Genomic DNA, 23,179 nt, shown 5'->3' on the forward strand with positions numbered 1-23,179 from the left:
TCCTTTTTGAAAGGCGGAACATGTACATGAACTGCTCACAAATTGTGGAGACCCCGGGTTCAAGGATAACTCGAGTGTAAGAAAATGAATTCCAAAGCACTAAAAAAAAAAAAAAAGCCACTTAAGCAAGAATGCGGTGCTGATTTATTTTACAGTGTAAGGGGTCAGTTGTCCGGGGCTCTACGGTGTCAGCGCTTGTGTCTGTAGCTGAGGAGACGACGCTGGCGGAGGAGCCGCGAGCGCGGGATGAGAGATGTCCTCTTAAATGGTCAGACAGTAAGAGGTGATGACAGCACAAGGTGGAAATAAAGGAGTGTGGCAGAAACTGACAGCTCTGGTTCATTGGAACTAACGAGGGGGCCATTTGTTTGGACGCCATCTTCTTCCAAAACAGTCTTTCGTTGATCAGAAACCTCTAATCCAGATTTGAGCACGACGGCCGTCTCCTCCGTTAAATCACACCTCAGACAAACCAACTCCACCTCCCCCTCACGGACATGTGTGCGTATCTAAATGGTAATAACGCGCCGGCTCATGTCTATGACACCCGCTCCCCTTTACTGTAGTTACACAGTGTTTCAGTGGGTCCCGCTGGGCCCTGGCCGGCGGCTGTGTCAGGATGCTAAATGGAGGGCCGTGAGTTTAAAAACTTAAAGAGGCAGTGAAATATTAGCCAATGTGGGTGAGGAATGAGTGGCTGAGAAGCGCGGCGTGTCAGTGTTTAATGGTCGGACTCGGATGCATATAAGTTAGTCCAAGCATGAAGGGCAGCGGGACGCTCGCGTGGAAACGATGTCCCCTCCGCTGCTCGCACGCCGGCGCTCATTCTCACACCCCACCCACACGGTTTTTAAGCAGGGAGCCCATCAGAAACTTGTCATTTCTCTCATTCACTGCGACAGCCTTGAGACAGTGCAGACTTACCTCTGTGTTGTACACCCCATATATCAGGAAGATGAACAGGCCCTGCACACACAGACAAAGGAAGAAAGAGAAAGGACAAAGTTGTTACAGTTGCTTTCTCTCTTATCCTTTAGTGGGAGACAAAAGTTGTAAACCAGATAGATTAGATTTCATTCATATTTAATCCCAAATAGGGAGCAGAACTTAAAAGAGTTCAACTTCTATAGAAAGGGCCACCTCTGTAAGGCTCAGCTTGCATTTTTCTTCCCTTTTTGTCTACAATACCCATGTTTCTCATTCCAACCCCCGCTAAGTCATCAAAGGCTCAAACCCAAGGTTTATCGAAATAGAAAATCTCAAGTGCCCATGTTCAGTTTGTGTTCTTTGACAAAAGGTCCAAGAATGCCATGCCCTTGGATCCATAAAGGCTGCACTTTTGGTCACAGAAAAACAGATCACCCCCCCAATCCATTGTGGCATCCGCTGAATGTACAAGCTGTGCATTCGCCTTCAGGCCATAATGTAACTATTGGCTCAAAGGAAACATAACAACATTCTCAGAAAGACGATTGAAACTGCGCCACAAAAGCAAGGAACAAGAAAAAAAAGGCAGGTAAATTCCTATAAATTCCAAGGCTGACAGATACAAAATACTTTGTTTTGATAAGCCAACGGTCAATATGACGACCTAACACACACACAAACTTTTAAAAGGACATCTCTTATCTTTCAGATTTTAAATCGTGCCTCTGGATCGCTTCTTTGAAAAGGGTGAGGACACTTCCTGAGGACAAGCAGACGTGACCTGGAAAGTTTTGGAACATCCACCTTAGAACCTCAATCTGTTGGAGCTGCAGGTCTCGGCCGCGTGGATTTCCACTATTTTGAACGACCACTACGCCGTCATGTATAGCAGCTTTGATTTAAAGAAACGGACAAGAGTGACAAGAGCAAGACAAGAGCATTCCTGTACCTCGTGCAACACGGAAATGCACCGACGTAACACACTCTCACTCGTGCAAACAAGCACACGCACAATTACAGGCAGTGGGAGGTGCCTTTGAAACGCAGACCCTATTGTGTTGCATTAGAATTGCAATGTTGAACTCGCCGTTGCAATTTGATTATCATGTTTTTGATCATTCTTATTTGCAATTAATCTTTTGTTGTGTAGCAAACAAAGTGGGGAGAATGTACAGTGCACGTTAGGAAAAATGGTCCATTAAAATCTAATTGAGTTAAAAATAAGCGGCAGCACAACAATAATGCTAGATTGTTTAATATGTTAATTCATTAATATTCCCTGTAAAAACAAACAGAGAGGAAAAAAATGGGGCACATTATTTAAATGCATGTGCGCATTTCCAAACCCAGCCCGGTTTCCTTTTGAACTCGACGGCAAATGCTACAAATTTATGCAGGGAATGAACGCGGATTCTTTCAAAGTATCGCTACACTGTACATCAAACAGGGGAGCGCACGTTAATTAGTATCCAACTAATTAAAGAACAATTGTATGTTTAAAAAGTTAAAGCCAACAAACACAATGTTTGACCAAAAAGAATGAACCCCCTAGAGGGATGCTGCAGTGCGAGCCAGAAAATAGCATTTGGTTAAATAAACAGTCTTTTCTGACATCCAGATTGGAACCGAGTAACGGGTCCGATTCATTTCCTTAAAAAGTTTCATTTTCTGCTTTTCCAAAACATGAAAGCATTGTTTACTGCTTTATTCCCATTGAAAAAGCGATAGTGTTGAATGTCATTGTTCTATATAAGCATTCATTTATTAAAACAAGGCTTTTAGCTTGGCTGGAAGAGAAAACTAGCTTGAAGTTCTGCATCCATCCAGGAGCTTTATATGACGTTTTCCTGATTTTCCTGTTAGCTGTAGTAGCCTAACACAGATCTGGTCACATTCTTACTATTTAAAGAGTGAGGGCTACTGGCAAGGAAGCTTAAGGGAGCCCCCATCTCAATAATAGAAGCTTTAACCCCGTCATTACCTCTTCATGCATGCCTATTTCATTGGACTGAGCAGGGGGCGCTGCGGGTCTGCACAGGTTATAACTCGTTTATAAGTCATTTATAAGACCAAACAGTAGCCAAACAAAGCATCTACTGTGGTTTGTTTGCTAATATTGTGTTTACTAAATGGCAACTATGATCTATAATCTAGGGAGAATACGATGTAAATATGTCTAAACGCGATAAAGAGGACAATCTGCATATGTTTGGTCAGCGCTGTTGTTCAGTGACAAACATCGTTCATTTGTGTCCAACCAAACATCAAAAGTCGGCTCACTCTGAAGCAGTTTAATGGCAAAATCTTTCAAAGGAACTTACATATTTCTCTTAAGTAGCTAAGGACTACAGCCTCCTTGAAGGAAATTCCAGGCTCCGGTGTCACCCAGTGCCAAGAGTGGGAGCTATTCGAGCAAGCTGAAGCAGACGTCAAATATCTCAGCCTAAATTCAAACACACAGGGACACTTTTCACAAATAGAGCTATCTGCATTCCCACTTGGCAAAAAAGGGGAGGAAAATTTCTGCCCTTGCACCTGGTAATCATTACAGGAATGAAAGACAGAAGAGGTTAAAATGCTGTGATGGGGGAAAAGAAAAGAAATTCACACTTCGGCATTGGGGCTTGCTAATGTCTCTGACCCCTCCACGCATAAACAGTTTAATTAACATGTATACATAACTTTCACTTTAACTGCTCATGGCATGTCAAATCAAAGTGTCTGTCAAAGTTGTGAAACGGGGAGTTGAGACTGTGCAGGTCCCCGGTTCAGATCCAGCTCTGGGTAACTGCTCCAGCTGGCCAGAGAAGTTGTCACTAACACACGGAAGGCAGGCTGGTACACAGGCGGCCCTCCGCTCCCCTTGTGAGGGCAATAAAAAATTGTAATAGTCAGCTACGATTTATTAAACTAAAGGATTCTAAAGCACAATGACTGGTTCAGCGTCTCTAAGGTCAAAACTTGCATCCAAATTCCACACTGCTTTCCTCATTTTTAAGAGTTGTTGTTGCAGCTTTCTCTGATGCTTTTACCACAAATACTTTAAATCACATGAGCTGTCACAGAGGAGAGGACCCCCCCCCCCCATGCAGTCTCACGAGGCAGGGGTTACACCATAGCTGCAGGGGAACACACACGCATACTTACACATACAACCGGCACAGTTTGAGTCCGGCTGCCACACCAGTAGTGGTGTGTGATAGCTCGAGGAGAGAGAGTTATTAGCTTAGCCCTGAAGCACCTACTTAATATAGGGACCGGCAGTGATTGCTAACAGAGCCAGGGAGAGGTGACAGCTTTTGGCCCTGCTTGAGGAAATCCAATTGAAAAGCAGCCAAGAGGAACAACAACCCCGAAACAGATGTTGCTCGCTACCAGTGGCGCAAACTGGGTACACACAACCCAGCAGCGACAATCTGAGATTGTGACTGACACGCACGTGCACCTGTACAGCGCACACGCCATACATACTGCTCCAAGAAAGGAAGAAAAGTCTTCCCTTCGTAGATCTGAGGACATGCTGTGTGGTTCTCACAACTCCAAAGGTCTGCTTGAGGGTAGGACTTGGTCATGCAGTTGAGGTTAGAAGTTGGGGGGGCTGAGGAACGCATCATGTCCAGGAAAGTCCTCACAAAGATAGAGATGCATGTGTGTGTGTGTGTAGCAAAAAGAGAGTGAGAAGTGTTGGGGTGGGTGGGGAGAGTGAAAATCAATTCTGACACATCTTTATTGCCCGTCGATGACAAATGATGGCACATTTGCCGCAGCTCTGGCATTGTGTCAGTATATCTATTGATTTTACATCAGACGGACAAATGTTACAGATGAAGCACCCGAGACGGCGATGAGCACTTTATTTTACTTGTTTTAACGTGTAACTACACAACAACGCTGTCCTCTGAACCTCAGCCCGTAAGGAGCGGGTAACTACCCACCCCCCCGATCACGCCGCACACATGTGGTAATGCAGTGGGGGGGTAAAGGGAGAAGGAGAGAGGGAGTGAACTGTAAACAAGCTAGCTTTTAAACAAGACAATTTAGGGTTGCGTGTCTTGGGCGCCAAGCAAAACACGGCCGTGGAAAACTGATACAAACTTTTAACACATGGGTCAAGGCAGGAGTCTTTGAACCGGGGAGGGAAAGCACGCCGCCTGTCCAGAGAGCTGTTTAATTAAAAATACTTAAGCGCCCAGCGGGCCTTTCTGCGGCGCCCGCTTGTCAAATTGTGTGCGATCGCACTGTCAATCTCACGGGGAGTTTTTCTATATTCATCTTTTAAAGCAATGACAGCAGGGGAGATGTTGCCAAAGGCCCCAGAAGTGCAGCGGGGGGCTGGGTTCGGTTTATCTGGACTGTCAGGACCGAGACTGTTGCATAAAGCATCTACTGTGTATCATGTTTTCAAACTGGCGACGCCGACATAAACGCTGCACATAATCCTGCTATTCACATACAGCACAGGGACGCAAACATAGCGATAGACTGTGACAACGTTCAGAAATACGAGCACAGAACCATTTTCAAACCCATCCGGCAGAGAAATAACAACGCGTGACACAGGAACACACCTCAAAGTTATTCACATACTGTAAATCTGGAGTATTGTTTCATCTGTTAGCCGAACGCTAATACAACACAAACAAACATTGCTACATCGACCACATATACAACCACTGTGACCTCACTTAACCACAATTCTGCCGACTAAAGTCATAATGAACAATCCAACATTTAGTCCCGCGTTGCATATTGTTTTCAAAGCAATGTACACTTGAATTTAACTACAAATATGCATATATTCATAGGCATGCTGAAAGAAATGACCTTATAACTAAACACCCACCACGAATACAGTGGAAATGTTGGAAGTGAATCCCTAAAATTGAACAGCTGACGAGGCTGCAGCAGTGCCCTTGACTAACAATGACAAATGGATGCAATATGCAGAGTTGCTTTTGGGTATAAAACGGTGGGGAAAAGGATACTATTACGAGAAGCATTTGGTCTGTTGTTTCACTGTTGATGTGAGGTTAACGCCATGCATCAAAATCAAGAAAAGTGTAGGTGAGCGTGTGCGAGCTGTGTCCGTGAATGCCTCTGAGAGAGAGAGAGCGAGCGCCAAAGAGAGAGAATGGGGCACTTAGTGCTGTGACTCATCAATGCGCGAGTCTTGTGATGCATTAATGTGCTTTAAACGTGACCTTGTATTTGTTAGGAGCGCACGAGATCCATTATTTATGACGGAAGGGATGCACTTTAAATGGGTAAAAAGATGTGAAAAGTAATATCATACATTCAGATCAAATCGAAACAAATTCCACGCCGGTGAAGCAACAGGTTTTAATTTATTTGTAGATTTAGATTACATTAGAAGCCCGAAAATCAACAAATCCAAACCACAAAATAGGAACACGGAATTATGCGAATAATTGCCGCTTTTGTGTCAAATGTTTTTTTCTATGGGGTGTTTTCCTTTTCCGTGAGTCTGTGTCCACGAGTGTGTGTCTGTCCGCGAGTGTGTGCCGCAGAACCGCTGCGGTGGCAGGGCTGATCCATCATGATAAAGCGGCAGACTCGGCAACTGTCACACACAATCACACTTCACTACAGCTCGCAGGACCCCAAAGTGAAAATGAATGGCGGTTCATCGACACGAAGACTCCATATATCTTTGTTCTTGTCCCTCCTCTTTTCACGTGCAAAGTCTTCTTTCGTCGTGAGGATCGCTTTCTTTTTGTAACGGCACCATAAACTGACAAATGGTGGATTTGGCGACGCTCCTGCTCAGCGTTGATTTGGACGTCCCGGCCCAAACGCGGGTTCCACGGTGTAAATGGAGCAAGTTTGAACTGCCTGCGCGGCGCTGATCTCATTTACAAGTAAAATGACAGGTGTTAAACGCGATAATCGTCAAATTTGTAGCCCCTGCTGAGTGAAATGAGCCATAATAATGTCAGTGTTGCAATTGCAGCTGCACTTTCATGCCTGGACAAGTCAAGCCTTTAATCTAGTAATGACTCTGAAATGACGCTACAGTTTTAAAGAAATTGGCGAAGCTGCGGGTCTCTGCCTGCGTCGCTCTCGGTGCCCTGGCCCGGGCTGCTCTCACTCTCAAGCTCTTTGATTGGCACATGCTTTCAGTTAATGAGGGATAATTACTAAGAAAAACAAGTGGGAGACCACATCTGCTCAGTGTAAAAAGGAGCCCAGGCCTGGTACAATCTGTCAGACGGGGCTTTCGGGTTGCGTGTGAGAATGTTTTCGCCTTCAGCGGCCGCCCGACCCGATGCGAGCCCGCCGCGGCCCGCCCTCCATCCGTCTGGGACGAGAAGCAGATTAATAGGAATAAGCGTGTGGTTGTAAACAGTTGTGAGGGAGAGTGTATATCTGCTGGGAATGACCCAGGGTATCGGCCTGGGACCGTAGAGGGAAGCCAGCAGGGACGACCAGTGCAACATCCCAGTCAGCGTCCTGATGTCAGAGCCCGTGTTCCCCGGCGCCGACCACCGTTGCTCTTCCCTCTCATACAACCTCATAAGAGGAGTAGCCGCCCGCCTCTTATAACACTGCCCATGAGGCATCAGCATTATGGGATTTACATTGTGCTAAACGGTCTTTTAACGAGTTGCCAATGTTGACTTGATTACAGGCTTGGACCCTAAATCACCATGACAACCGGGCCCTTGTCCAGACATTTACTTTGCAACAATCAACAATTGCAAAATCGCTCAGTTTTAAAAGAAACACTCAACAATCAATGATAAGGATATGTTGCCTTTTGCACCGAGTAACAGAGTAGCAAAAACCACAGCGGCTTTCATGCAAACCGATATTCGACAGCCTTTTAACCCCGTGACACGCTCGCCCTCCTCCCGCAGCCCATCCCAGCGCCTCGTTGCCACCCACCCGCTTGAAGAACAACAGGGTTTTGCTTTCTTGCCCTGCGCTGACCCAGTTCTCGCTAATTACCTGCAAAGTATGCATCAAAGCTGTAGAAATCCACACATCTGATGCGACCTGGCAGCCTAAGGGAAACCAGGACCACCTGAACCGAGTCACCGCGGCCCCGCGTACGTGGTGTGTGTGTGTGTGTGTGCGTGTGTGAGACAGAGAAGGGGTGTCACTCAATATAAAGGAGGGCGGCAACTTATAATAGAAGCGATATTATTTGGACATGGGTAATTTTGAATGTCACAGTTGCTCCTGACGTCGCTATCTGTGTGAGTGGGGGGGGGCAGTGAGCTCACTGCCTTGTGTCAGCTGAGAGCAGGTCTGGATTAAAGATTCTAGATGACAAAAGTGCATCGAAAGGATAATTATCAAACTGAAAAGCACAAGTCAAACCTACAGGCACGTATTGTGTCTCTCACACACACATGCACACACACACAGGTACTGTAGGGCAAGGGTAGATGGGATGGTTTGCTTTCTTATGACACAGGCTATTACTAAATTGAGCTGGCAGATAATTCTAAGACAAATAAATGCAGGGAGGTTTAACACAAGGAGAGGTCCTGGGGGCGGCGGCCTGAGCAATGGCTGGAATTCTCCTGCCTCTTTTGACAGGAAGCCTATTATTCCCATAGTTTGATTTTCCCAGGCTAGATTTTTAGTGTTTCAGCCCTCCTATAAAGGATGAAAAAACAGGCCCACTTCACAAACAACTGCTCCTCGCTCGGGTTCGACTGTCCGTACCGTCACTCCCGGGCAGCCAAAAGAATAGAATACACACTATTGGGCCTTTTCCAACAGTGTATTCTACCGACCATTTTGCTGTCCTCAAAACATTACAACAATGTTCTTATTTGACATTTTAAGCAAATAAATAAATCCACTAAATACTAATCACATAGCCCAGAACTGTGGGATGTGCGGAGCTCTAATGGGTTCAAGCTAAAATGATGCAAGAGATGAAAACAAACGGTTTGAAGCGTAAGAACAAGTGGAGACAAAACACACTATAAATATACAACTTAAAAAAGCGGCGCAACGTGCTCATTAGAAGTGCCATCCCAGAGAAGCGTGGTGGGAGTCGGCGCTGACCTTGGTATCCCGTATGATTATCATTTTAATGCCGCGGTTGATAATTGAGGATGCAACATAAACAGTGGACTCTTTTTCAAAGGGAAAGTTTTTTTCTTCCCGGGCAATGGGAATGCAGACAATTACATAGAGATTTTATTTATTTATTTTACCCCATCTAGTAATTATACAAGCCACTAATTAAAATAAAGATTTATAAATAAAACTCCACAATTTCACCTATGACTACATTAACTTGGTTTTTTTTTAGTTTTTAAGCAAAATATTATCTTTGTATATGTGTATTTAAGAATAAAATGCATTTAAAATAATGTATTTGATGTTGCTGTGAAATATTTTCAGAAAAAAATATCAACTTCACTGATTTCCTAGTAATGGAAGCTCACATGTCGACCCCGTGCTAAATTCCTCACCACTAACTGAAACCAGACGTGCAAAATATGATGAATCCAAATCAATCACCTTTTTTTGGCCCAAATCAGTGCAGTTAGAGACATTGGTCACCACTATTTTGGTAGATCTTTAATAAGATCAATTAAAAAATGCTCTTAATTATTTATCAAGTTAAAATTAAAATCTATATATGTGACTGAATTAAAATAAATAAATAACAGTGTGTGCATCTGTGGGTTAAAGAAGTCAAATTTTTCATTTAGAATTTTTACAGTAAAGAAGCAGAAGCTCCCTTGTGATTTCAGAACATGAAACATTTTTTAAACTATACTGACAGTAAAATATCAGCTGTAGCTGCTCAGCTACAGAGGCGTTTATGTGACTCCTTAAATAACAGAACAAGGACCCAGGCCGAGGGAGCAGGGGAGGAAGCGTTGCCTCTGAATGGGCCGGTTGTTTAGGGCAGGATGATTGGCCTGGAGATGACTGACTGTAAACTGCTTCTAACGTGGGCTGTTTTGATTTCTGCTGCCAAATGAGAAATTAAAATAACTGCCCGCTCCTCGGTCTGTAGGGGATTGTGGGTCATAGTGACAAGTGGTCACACACACACTATTTACACAAGCTTGCGCGTTTACATTCCTTATGAGGACTAAACAGAAACTCCGACGGGCCTGTGTGAGGCTGGAAGAGGATCTCACACAAGCTCCCACATTTTTGGCGCTATGCAAATTAAAATGAATGAATATTTATTTTTATACGTCGACTTGAGCAAGGTACCGAATCCCTGAATGCTCAGATAGAGCCCCGCTATGAGCTGGCGACTCGTCCGGGGGTCCCCTGTGTCTCGCTGGGACCAGCTCCAGCACCTCCGAGTCTGTGACCAGCCTTAACCCGGAGCTGGTGAGTTTAAAAGAAATTACGAGAATGTTCACAGCAATTATTTCCAAAACTGATGTTAAAAATTAATCGGCAAGCGCGCGCTGACATTGCCCTACGTCATGAAGCAATTCCCAAAACCCAAATTAAAATGATATATTGAATTATTAATCAACATTTCCTCCCAGCCAGCTAATAACTATCTTCACCTTCAACATTAAAGGTTCATAAACTCCTAACAGTAGATTTTGAATTGGCTAAATTACAGCATAATTTTACAGGAGCCTAAAATGGAAACTGCGCTGTGACGGAACCACAAACAAATAAAAATAGCACCCTCTCACAATCACTTTAGTTGCTGTAAAGCCAAGCAGATAAAAATCTTCCTTATGGCAAAAATCAATAAGCAGAGCACACACTATTGATCACGTCTATATGGTGAATGTGCTCTGATGTCATGCTCAACTAGTCAACTGCGATGGTGTCTGTGTTCATGGAGGAAAAGCAGCGCTACGGTACAAGACTGCACACTTTACAGCCCCGCTGTTGGAGGTTTGGATGCTAAACCGTGACCCGCTGACTCTTTTATTACACATGCAAAAGAAGACACGTGGGTTTGATTTTGCACATAAAGCTAGTGGAGATCAAGTGGTGGTAAATTCTGCGTTCTGACTAATCGTTCTTCTGCCTCCTCAAAGAAAAAGGTCCTGAAAGAATGGCTACGCTTTCCAAATGGGCTTCCTCGAAGCTGCCGACATCAGAAACTGATGTGAGGTCACGGAAGCGTTTTCTCTCGAAATTAATCCTTTATTTCCCAAAGTCAGGGTTAACCTTGAGTGAAAAGTTGAATTAAAAAGAGATACATCTAAATAAATCACCTGCTGTTCCGCTCACGTTCAAAAGGAAAGGTGAAAAAAAAAAAAGTTGTCACCAGTTTCTGTGAATCAAAATGGGAAAATGGGCGGAAAAAATTCTCTTCATGCTTCTGATATCTTTCACCGGTCTCATGTGAAGGCAGAAAACGGCCCTCCAGGATGTCTGCAGCCACATTTTGTTGCCAAATGTCCTCGCCTCCCTAGTTCCTTCCACCATCTCCTCCCCTGCACGGGCTCCTTTTACAGCTCAAAGTTATTGATAGTTTAAAGTTATGGACTAATAATAAGATGGACACTGCATGGCCAGGAGCCTATTATTTCCCAGGTAATGGATAGTATGGTGGGGATTTGAATGACATTGCACAGAGATTAGATGACAAAGGTGGAGCGATTTATGGGCCAAGAACCCCTCATCCTCCTTTTCACACACACACACACACACACACACCCTACTATTTATCTCTACTGCTTGATAAGAAAGGTGAGGCATGGTTGTATTTATGATGAAGGTGTTCATAAAACTACTGACTTGGAGTTAAATTTGACTAACCTCAACAGCGGACTACTCAAACTTTTCACACACCTTCTGACTATCTGACCCAAACAGACAAATTATTGGATCAAAACCGGCACCGCAGGAGGACCTCAAACATCTGTCTTTCAAAATATAATGGATTCATTAAGAAAAGTAAATGATTTAAGTCTTTATGTGTGACAGGTACGCGGTTGTTTGACTTGTTAGTGCTGATAGAGCGTCAGCGGCTGGCAGCAGGCATGATTTTATGTATGTTGCAGCATGTTTGTTGTATGTCTAAATGACAAGAGTGTGGACAGCTCCGACAGCACACAGGTGACAAACAGGGAGTCTGGGGAGAGAGGGATGAAATAGGCTTGTCGACATTATCAGTTTTATTGATTTAACAGTAAAGACTCGTCGCTTAAGCTTCACGTTGCTGTGGCTGGCTTCATTGAAAATATAGCAAATAAATAATTAAAAGAAGAAAAAAAAACAGTTTCCTGACAACTCAAGACTTAGTTTCATCTAATTTGAGTACCTCTCCTCTCAAAGGCCTCATGGACGGAGGATCTAAATGGTGATGCCAAAAGGGTCGTGCAAAACGTGTGGTAATTAAGTAGAATATATGGTCTTATTATGGATTAGTTCATTCTTAAAATGATCAATCAGTTAAATAAATAATGTAGATATGAGTTGTGGCTGCTCATTTTTATTTCAAACAAACAATCTGACCAAGGCTAAAGAGGCTGACGTCCCTGAACTGTTCCCAGGTTGGTTGTATTGAGCCCTCCTCTCTGATTCCAGATCTGGTGAAATGTTTTCTGGATGAACCTCATGAGCTGAGGAGGGGACCCGTCTGCTCAGACAGGGAAAGAGGTCTTCAATACCGATGAGAAAGAGTCTGAGAGCTTGAACAACATGGGAAAGTCCCCTCTTGCTCCTGGTGTGACCTGCAGACTGATATCCGCCCTGCCTTCATTCAGTCTCTGTGCCTGTGCCCCAGTTGACCAACAAATCTACGGCCTCAGTGATGGGACGGACGCCCAGCAGCAGAGCTCTGCAATCTTGAGCTTGGAAAAAAGCGTGAACCCTAACGGAACGACTGAAGCCGCCGAGAGGAACTCTGACTGGTTGTTGTCTGCGGTCCACGACCATTATGTAATCAGGCCTGACGTCAGCATGAACCATCCCGAATGAGCTCAGAGGCTGCAGGGCTCGAACCATCTTCCAAAGAACAGATTTACTGTCTGGAATGAGAAGACCTTCCAAGATAGCGACCTCATCTTATGCTTGTGGAGGAAGACCGGGAAACATCTTATTACGCTTAACAGCCTTCACGTCATAGGTTTCAATACTGAAGCATTTGGTCACATAACTAAATGCTTCCTCCCGGAGCGAGTCCAGACAGGAAACTACCTTTTCTGATGTTGACCTCCTCTCGGAAGGGAAAGTGAAATCCAGAATACCTGACACGTCCATTCCCATTTTAAAGGCTGCAATTTGTTGTTCCTGCATCTAAAACATGAGGAATATACATTTTCTAGCTCAGAATGAGCCTGCCCGAGCTCTTTGAGCACGTGTCACCACCATCTTTGTGCTTTACCCACGAAAAAACAGCATTTTTGATGACAACGATTGTTCCCGCTGAATTTAATAAAGCGAACCTGCGGAAGGACGACCAGACACATAAGAGCGGGCGGCACGCAGACAAACAGAAAGACTGCTGACAACACAGCTGAACGAACAGACTGACCGATGAAACGGAGCAGAAATCAATATTATAAAATAACGTGCGAAGCTGCAAAGTCTTAAAATAAGAGGCCCGGAAAAACCTTTGTTTTAATTACCGCCGATGTTGAAAATATATAATCACAGTGAGAAACGCGGGCTATTTATGGCAACCGGAGGGCCTTGTTTAATGATCGGATTGCAGCTAAAACTACTATTGATTTTCTCAGTAAATATACAGCTCCATTAAAGATACAGCTGATTAAAAGACGACCACAAATCGCAGCGGCGGCAGCTCCGATCCCGCTGAAGAGACAGCGGCAGTTCTGCCTCGCCTTTGCTCTCACCGATGAGCAGAATTGGGTTTTTCTCAGTTTCTCACAAAGTTGACACTTTTTTTTTTTTTTGCTCAGTCATTTGAACAGAATTGATCAGTGATATAACACAACAACAAACACTGGAAAATGGCTATTTTAGGAATATTGAAGTAGAAGTCATTTTAAAAAATACAGTAGAATAATCTATAAAATGATAAAGCTAGTAAAAATCTATCCACTTAAAACATTTGTTTAGATGTTTAAATTCTTATTTACACAAGTGATGTCATCAATCACCTTTAAAGCGTAAGCTAAAAATTTGGGTTAGGGTTAGGGTTAGGGTTAGTAAAAGATTTTGACCAAGCGCGTGAACATGTGTGCATTCGTGGAAGCGTGTTGGCGTCCGTGTCTACCTGCAGGGAGCTGAGGGTGATGAAGATGTAGGCCATGACAGTTGAGAAAGGCACCAAGACGCCACAAAGCCACGTTAATCCAAGAATAGGAAGCAACAGCAGCACGGCTTTCACGGCAGCCCTGCGCACACAGTGAAACAGTAATGGGAGCATGTACACACACATCTTAGCATGCACCCCGCAGTCACGGCCGTGCACGCTCCAGTGGTGACTAGAAATTATCCTGAACATCGCATAGAAGTGATTTATTTCCTAAAAATGACTAGTCCTCCCTAAGCTCACTTTTATATTTCTCAGGTTTTTGGTCATTTTTAAACAAATATGAGCGGCTTTGGCAGCCTGGATGTTCCATATACAACACAGAGGGGCTGGGAAAGCTCACTGGGTGACAACTTCCCACCTTAAATCCACCTTAATTCTGTTTAGAGTGGAATTATCGTCCTGCTCAGGTGACCGCCAAACCGCACCAGCTGTGTGTGTGATCTTGCGTGTGTACCATGGGGGCAGCGAGCCCTAGTTTACACAGCGGAGGAATGTGTTTGACTTTCCACACAGCCTGCCACCCAGAGGTGCCAAATGGTTCAAGGCCTGCTTTGAAATCCTTCATAAAGCACCTACTGTGAGCCCCGGTGGGCCGAGGTGGTGAATAAAAACATATACGCCTTTAAGGGATCTTCATAAATGCGAGGAGGAAATTGAGAGGATCACACACAATAGAAATGATCCTTTCTGACACAAAACTGGAGCAGGAGAAATAAAATGAAGGGGGGGGGGGGGGGTGAGAAGAAATGCCTAATTATTGTCTATACAACAGTCAACATTTCTATTTGTCATAGAAAATAAATAATCACAATGATATTCTGCATCATAGATAAAAAAATCTAACTAAATGCTTTATACCATCTAAATATTTTATTCAACACTAATATATATTAATGTCTCAGTTTGTATTTGATCAATAAGGTTTTTTATGAAGGACATAACTGAAAATGCTCTGAATCTGAAAAAGCTTCACCGATTTATATAAGATTTCTTTATTAAACATATTTCAAAATGTATAAAAAGTCTACTTTTCTTTGCTAAATATTGAAAAAAATAATTGTGTGTGGCACTAATAGCTGGCAATACTTTTAAAACAGCACAGTTAAAGAACGGCATCAGAAATCCGCACGTGAATATTCAGCGTGTCTGCTCAAGAGTGAAATATTCTCCAGCACGAACACGCGGCCGAAGCTGGAAGACGTTTTGAAAAGCCCCAATGTTTAAAATGACAAATCCAATGTAAAATCTTCCAGCTGCTTTGTTATTTGACGTGCTCAAAGGCCTGTTAGGCTGGTGAAAAGGCTGTGAAGAGAGAGCAAATGGCGCCTCCCTGTGGTCGCTACCTCATTTGCTCGTAGGCCTTTTCTGTGGGACTGGCGGCCAACATGATGGACCTCCTCCTGGCTGTGGAGATGGTGATGACCACCACTCTGGTTAACACCAAGATGTTCACCTGAAAGAGGAGAAGTGCACCGTATTTCTCCATCTGTCATCAATCTATCAGTTTATGAGCAGCATTATTGGAAATAAAAAGCCAGATATAAAAGAGGTGATTTCAGTAAACAAAAAGTTTAGAGTAACAGAGAACAGCTGGATATGCACTGTCAGGCCCAGGTCACAAGTTAATCAAATGATATTGCCTCCAGATGACAGAGTTGAAAGGTTAGTTTAGCTAATTTTCACAGACAAACAGGAAAGGAAGATTTATTCTGAATGACTGAAGTCCCTGGACAGAACATTCACAATAACTGTCTTCTGATCCCTGCCAAAAATGTGAAAGTCCCCATGCAGTTGTCTGAGCCAACGCGCCAGATGAGCAGCTCTTTAGTGCCGCCAAGGACTTGAAAAATTTGACAGGCTGCTGACTTCTCCTAAGAAGATCTGGCTAGACAACAATGTGACACAGCTGTTTGTGCTCTTTCAAAAGGTCAAATTAGGATCTTTTTTTATATTAACTGGGACAAAATAAAACTGAAGACCGATACAATATTTTTCAAACATCAGAAAAAATCCTCGAGCTCTCATTGGTAGCTATACTCACTCAGCCCTTGCTCTAATAGATTGATTTTTGGACAGGTGATGCACCAGCACCCCCAGATTTTCAATTATAGATGTATAAGCTGTTCAATATCAACGCCTCTCAACCTATTCATAACGTATGCGCACTGAACAGAACTACAGTTAGGATTAGCAAATATTTATCAGCTGTAAGACTTACAGCCCCACATGCAATGAATTAGCTCACTTTATTGTCAAATTGGAACAACACACACACACACACATAACAGGCAAAAAAAATCATGGACTGCCTGCTCGCAAAAATAAAATTAACTGTCCTGACTCCAACAAAAGAGTGTGTTTTTAATTTTCTGACCATGATAATAAAAATAACGGGTCCGGCAAAGCCCCAGATGACGCCGTCCTGGACACTGAGCCAACAGTAGCCGTCTGCTGAGTATTTGCCTGAGGCTGAGGCCAGCGTAATGGTGACTATCAGCACTGGTAGTCCTGCAGGGTCAGAGAGAAGATTAAAAAAAGAGAGAAAATCAAAACCCAGAATGCGAAATGAGTTCGTTTAGCTTGTTTTCTTGCTGATTTTTGTACCCCAGCCGATGAGATAGTAGTACTTCATGTGCCGGTCCTCATTTAGATTGACTGCAACCACTTTGCTCCAGAGCAGCAGACCTTCCACCAGCATCCAGCTGAACGCGGCCATGAAAAATAGATGAAGCAGTGCCGCCACGAGTGTGCACGCCACCTAAAAACATAGACCCAGGCAGATATGAGCTCCATCTTGTACTGCAGAACTGAACTTCGTCACATTGACACACACGTTCTTGCGTTGTGCTGTACCAATTTAGACCGAAGAATATTAAGTTATTTTGTCAACCTACACACAGAAATAGCTTCTTAATGTAAAAGTGGTCGTTCATTAAGCATACAGAAGCCTTGTTGTGTTACCTTATTATGAATGGCTGAGCCGCTGCAGAGCAGAATGACCTGGGCACAGATCAGAGCGATGAACAGGTTCTTATGGATGGACGTCCTGTCCGATTTGGGAATACTGTAGACAGAAGAGTCACATCTGACGGGCTGAGACCCCAGCAAAATTCTGCTCTTCATAAATCCGTGCTAAGTGACTACAACTGTTAACTTGTGCGGCTAATTTCACATGGCTCATGCTTATTATACCTCTATTTATGACAGATAAATGATACAAGTCAGATTGATCTCGTCTAAATTCTCCTGGTCAACTGAAAAGCATCTCATTATGACCTAAAGGCCTTCTGAGACTATCATCGCTCTTTAACCACAATGATTCAATGATTTCATGGTGTGATTATGCATGAATCTATAATATAGTGGACTTCCACTAATGTGTGTGTGTGTGTGTGTGTGTGTGTGTGTGTGTGTGTGTGTGTGCTCGCGGGTGTGCATATGTGTAATGCATGGCTGCACTTGGTGATTTCAGGACAGGCATAAATCCTCAGGTCTGCCTCACTCTAGCTGACTGTGATCCCTCAGCGACCATAATGTTAATTAATGGCTTTGGGGTGCCACCATAAACCTTCAGAGTGGACTCACATGCAAACCGCACTAATTACTGGCTTAAGCTGGGTCAATATTATAGAAGCGCCCTCATTTTCCAAGAACAGAGCAAAAGCAAATTCTTTTCTCTTCTTCTTTCTAACGCTTCTTAAAGGATTTCTATAAAAGTATCTACTGTATAGTGGTCAGTGACTGGTCAGAATCAGCACTGACGGCTGTCTAATGCAGGGCTGCTGCTGCTAGTTTGTTTTCCAGCAGCGTAAAGGTCATGAAAATCACTCACTCTAAGACGGTGAACATCATTAAGGTCACGACGAGTGCACACAGCGACGCTCCGCAGCCGATGAACGTCAGCTTGGAGAGAATGAGCTCTTCCTCGGGACTCCACTGTCACAGGGAAAAATGGGAGAGAAATCTGTCACATCAGAGGTTTGAAAATGCTGTGCTACAGATTGTGAATTCAGGTGGACTTTACCGGAAAGATGCTATGAATTTCATTGACTCCAATGAAAAAAAATTACCTTTGGCTCCAAGTAATTCATGAGTACTGCAAAATTGGTGGTGTGGTTACAGAGACATGAGGTGACACCAGGAGTGGCAAAGGTCACCCTGCAGCCCTCGCTGGACCAGCTGCTGGTGTGATTCTGCCTAGAGGAAGCATAGGTCATGCAAATACACACTTATCCAAGGAAAGGCCAGTATATTTAATTTAAAAGTACAGTGTTTTTGACTCACATTATGCTGAAATTCCAAAAGGCACAGACAGGACTGTTGCTCCGGGAATATTTTATCTAAGGAGACAACAACAGTGGACTTGATTACTTTATATCTCCTCCATACTAACACTTCAGATTTGATCTAATATGCTAAAGTCTTATGGAACGCGATCCTTTCTACAGCAGTTCTACATAAATGAGTAAAACGGGCCTCACCGCAGGTGATGTTGACAGGGAGTACTTGACAGCCACGGGAATGTTTTTGGCCTTGGATGAATCGCGGACAGTAGCGGATATAACCGCAGAACTCAGATGACCTGGGAGAATTCTAAACACGCAGACAGTGATTAATAGTTAACTATGTTTTACAACTCAATTATAAATGCAGAGGAGAGTTTCCCATGCAAGTTTAATAATGCAACAGGGGACTACAATAGCTCAGCTACCGGAAGGAAGGGAAATGATTCCATCTTTGTGATTAAGCAAAAACCAACTGCACGGAGACCTAACGATGACCACTCCTGGTCATTTGTGGCATATAGATGGTTTCCGTAACAACCACACAGTTGCAACAAAATACATCCAGGCTCAACAGGCTCAACCCGGTTCAGACTTTCTTGCACCAGGTAAGCATCTAGTATATGTCAATAATCAGGTATATCAGCTGGAAGATGCTAGTAAAAGCTTTATTTTTCAATGGAAGGGAGGGATTGAGTTGTTTCTGATGGTTGTGACCATAATTTCCCAAACAACAGACAACATATCTTGTGCCATTAATGGGGTAGGAAAAAACAAGCAACCTTTTTGCTTTGTCAGGGGGCTTCAGTGATGGCTCCTGAGCTCCATATATAATTTCACTCAGGTGGCTGTAATGTGTATGAATAAACATCACTTCTTTGTGTCCTGGATACAAACAGACAAGATCAAATACATTTTAAGTCAAGTATATCAACTTAACACAGCATGCAATCAAAATATATTTTATTATAATCCTCTAATTACTCCAAAGATATTGTGGAAATGATTAGCACTGTAAAAAGATCATAATGGTCATGATGTCTGACTATTGGAGGTCAGAGGTCAGGATCAGGGAGTTTGCTACCATTTCTCAATACTCAGTATCCAAGCAAAGTATTGTAAACCTCTGGTGTACAAAACTAGCTGTATTACGTTGAACTGTGTTACTTTTTCCCAACAAAGACTCCATCTCTCCGCAGACGTTTCAAGGTAAAATCTATCTAATTCAAAACAAGTTTGTTCAGTCAACGCTTTATACGTGCCTCATTCTCAAGTACCATTGTGCGTGTGTGTGTGTGTGTGGGGGGGGGGGGGTCGCTACCCAGCAAGTGTATCCTCCGGAGTTCAGTGTCAGGGACTGACAACTCATCCTGCCCTCCATTGCTGATGGAAGAATATGGTTGAAATACTTGGGGACAGCTCTCGTTGGACAGCTTCTGCCACTTGATGTATACATCTGGTATGAAGGACGCGGCGCACCCAGATGAAATGAGAATGAAACGTACACATTGTGTTACGAGTCTGTGGTACAGTTTAAATGGAGGGTTAATATTATACAATTATAACATTCTATATTAAAAACATTGAAGCGCAGCAAACTACTAGAATAAGACAACTAAATTTAATGTCAGTGACAAATCACTTAAGGTATCGAGAGGGAGTTTCTCCTAACTTATATTCTTGGTGGAAAGAGTGAAGTCTCTTTTTTCAGCAGACAGCATGTCTGCAAGCGTCTCAGCGAGACTGTCGATACTTCTGATCACAGTAAACGGCCCCACTTTCACCTGAAGATCAGAGCAGAAAACAGGACAATGTCTCAGGGTTACGATAGTCACCGTGTATTTTAATGTGTCTCATGCATGACATTTACATCATTTCCTTCAGAGAGACAGAATATCCCTCACCCCTTCTGTGGAGTCCGTCCACTGATTAGCCAAACGGGGCTCCAGCATCAAACTTGCCATCTTCACATAGTTGGTAGCAATAGACACCATGATGTCTGCTGTGGCTGCTTGAGCGGTGTCAGCTCTGATCACTGGCGCCCGAGCCATTTCGATCATTTGGGCGAGGTACAGGACGTCGTTAGAGGTGAGGATGTTGGAGTCACCGGCCTCCAGCGCGCGCAGAAGAGCCTGGGTCAGGTGCTGCAGCAAGGTCACATCTCTATTCCGTGAAATGTTCGCACTCAGCTTCTCCATCACCTCCAAAAATCAAGAGTTTTTTAGAGAACGCGATCAAAACTCAGTGATTTCAATATGATTGACAGTATTTGTTAGATTAATCAGGAAAAATTAGTCGGCTCCCAGTCGTCTAACGTGTTATGAATTGGGCTGCTTAAGATTAAAGTTGCATAAAGTAGGAAAATATATATGAGTCGGGTGTGAACCATGAGACATGCAGGAACCAGGAGCCAGTTCTAAATAATGACTCCAAGTGAAAATGAGTCAAATCTGCCTTGCACAGAGCCAACAAACAGAGACTAGACAGCCGAAATAAACTCCAGCACTGAAACAGTCCGTTTCTGGAAAATGTTTGGATTTTGTGCCATTTTTTCTACATATATCCTCAAGTTTGGACCACTAAAGTGACGATGCACTAAACTCTGGCTCACAGATTTAGTCTGAGGATCCTCGTTTAATCGACTGAAGAATGGCGTCTTTGGGACGGTTACAATGCCCGGCGTGTCTGCAGAGAAAGATAAACCATACATCAGCAGCAATATTTAAATGACACTTTGCAGGCTGTAAATAAATGAAGTTTTCTGCATTTCCTTTTTTCTATTACCCTTCCTAAACTGGCAGACGGCCCCTCTGAGTGAGTCACATCTGGCTTGGCCCCACTCCCCGACAACAGGGTCAAAGATGACACATTCCTCATTAGGCTGAGGACTGCGGAATGATTCAAAGGGGAAAGTTTGATTCCCTGATGAGTTTCTTTCCAGGAGAGAGTCAGCGAAGGAAAGCTCCAGGGCAGTCAGGTTTCCTGGAGGAAGAATTGGCGAGGTGAGTTTCTTGAAGATAATCACCAACAAACGTTGTGCCCAGCCTGTCAGCAGTGCCGGTGAGACTCAAAAAAAAGCAGCAGCAGAATCAAGGGACTGTGCTAGTAACACAAAAATCATGTTGTGTGTGTGTGTCTGAGTGGTTTGCTAATGGGGTTTTTGGACACGTCTGAAAAATGCATTTAAAAATCGCAAGTGCAAACGTCCCCGCCGCGCGCTTGCTTCCAAGAAAAGTCAAGTGTGTTGCGCTGTAATTCCTCCCCACAGGGCATGATGTCAGAATGGGGGAAGTTTGTATCGGAGGGTGGGATGTGGAATGATGTGAGACATGGAACATTTACAAGATCCATATGGATCGCTGCCTTCTGCCAAGTTGCAACTTGGCCAGAATATCGAGTCCCTTGTAAAGCGAGTGAAGATAGATTTCCCCTTTGCTTCAACCTCATTAATGTTATCCTTAACTATTAATTACAAAGTCCTACCATGAACCATACTGCAGTGCATTAGATTCTACTGTAACCAGAGGATCTGTGTTTATGATTCACAGAGGAAGCAGACTTCAGTTTAAGATGGAGTGCCTGCTAAAACCCCCTTCTTGACCTGAATAAAACATGATTAAATAAACGTATTCGTAATGTGCTTGCAGACAAACGTACCTTGGCATGGATTATCTCTCCACAGCTTTGTGAGGGAGGACTCCAGCACAAACCCGGCTTTGCTCCACTTGAGCACCAGCCCACGAGAAAAGGGGGAGCACGTTGTTTCCATCCAGTTGATTTCAGTGCTGTGGAGCACCCGGTCCCATATGTGGAGCTCTGTGATACTCCCTGAGAATGACTCATTCTCTGGAAATGAGTCCCCAAATGCATCCTGGTCCTGCCCAATAATGAAGAGGCCATCAGGGCCAATGCTGCTGGAACTGTTCAGACCATCATCCCGAGCGACCACCAGCCCATCTGAAAAAAGCGCCCACCGTCCACCATCCTGGGTCCAAGTAACACACACAGAGTGCCAAGAGTCATCCAGGTCGAAGGTGTCCTGGTACGGCCCGTGACTACTGTGCATCTGCAGCGCAAACTGAACACCTTTCCCCTGGATCACTTTTGCCCGGAGCTGGAATACACCGATATGTGACCTGGTGTAAGAGTAGATGGTGGAAACACCCGAGCACTTTGGATCAAAGCGGAGACGGACACAAACAGTCAATGAGTCCATGGGTTGGAATCTGGGGTGAAGATGGGCGTAGTTCTCCGAATGCCCAGTAAATTCAAGAACCAGGGTCTGGGAGGAACCTTTGTTTGCAGCAAAACCAAAAAAAAAGAAGCTCAATTTATAAATTTAATTAAAATGAAAACATATTTTGACTCAATGCTGCCAGGATATTTGTCATGCGAATTTAAATTCCAACACTCTTTGATCACTCGTCATCTTTAACTGTGAAGAATAACGATAAGTCCAAAGCGTCTATGTGTCTATGTGTGCGTCGGTGTGTTTGTATACGGTGAACAGGGGAAGAGTAAACCTACTCGTTGGGTTTGTCATGACTTTCCTGGCAATCCACACGGGCTGGGTGATGTTCAAGGAGTTCAAAAAGTTGGTGAGCTCTTGGTCCTCTAACGGTCTGGACACGGTGGCTAACGCCCCAGAGCGCACGTTGCATATTTTAGCTGCAGCGTTCCATTGCAGGCGCTTGTGCACGTATTCATAGTAGGGCTCTTCCTGGGCTCTGCTTTCCACTGTTAAAGCTGTACAGATGAGAGC

General features: G+C 43.9%; 1 protein-coding gene across 7 annotated transcripts in view; it reads right to left on the reverse strand.

The window, feature by feature from the left end:
• The window catches only part of LOC105417951 (adhesion G-protein coupled receptor D2), a 50,979-nt gene that overhangs the window by 26,371 nt on the left and 1,429 nt on the right, over positions 1-23,179 (reverse strand). For all 7 annotated transcript variants that reach the window (XM_029827817.1, XM_029827821.1, XM_029827816.1 and 4 more), the window contains exons 4-21: positions 22,945-23,163; positions 22,075-22,710; positions 21,202-21,399; positions 21,029-21,102; positions 20,322-20,618; positions 20,090-20,201; positions 19,739-19,873; positions 19,200-19,302; positions 18,616-18,727; positions 18,419-18,474; positions 18,205-18,331; positions 17,967-18,070; positions 17,096-17,198; positions 16,739-16,892; positions 16,509-16,642; positions 15,478-15,587; positions 14,093-14,213; positions 925-966 (exon numbers count right to left, since the gene is read on the reverse strand). In XM_029827817.1, coding sequence (XP_029683677.1) covers positions 925-966; positions 14,093-14,213; positions 15,478-15,587; positions 16,509-16,642; positions 16,739-16,892; positions 17,096-17,198; positions 17,967-18,070; positions 18,205-18,331; positions 18,419-18,474; positions 18,616-18,727; positions 19,200-19,302; positions 19,739-19,873; positions 20,090-20,201; positions 20,322-20,618; positions 21,029-21,102; positions 21,202-21,399; positions 22,075-22,710; positions 22,945-23,163 — 2,837 coding nt within the window. The remainder of the gene's footprint in view (positions 1-924; positions 967-14,092; positions 14,214-15,477; positions 15,588-16,508; positions 16,643-16,738; positions 16,893-17,095; positions 17,199-17,966; positions 18,071-18,204; positions 18,332-18,418; positions 18,475-18,615; positions 18,728-19,199; positions 19,303-19,738; positions 19,874-20,089; positions 20,202-20,321; positions 20,619-21,028; positions 21,103-21,201; positions 21,400-22,074; positions 22,711-22,944; positions 23,164-23,179) is intronic.

Source organism: Takifugu rubripes, chromosome 20 (assembly GCF_901000725.2).
Source record: "Takifugu rubripes chromosome 20, fTakRub1.2, whole genome shotgun sequence".
NCBI lineage: Eukaryota > Metazoa > Chordata > Actinopteri > Tetraodontiformes > Tetraodontidae > Takifugu > Takifugu rubripes.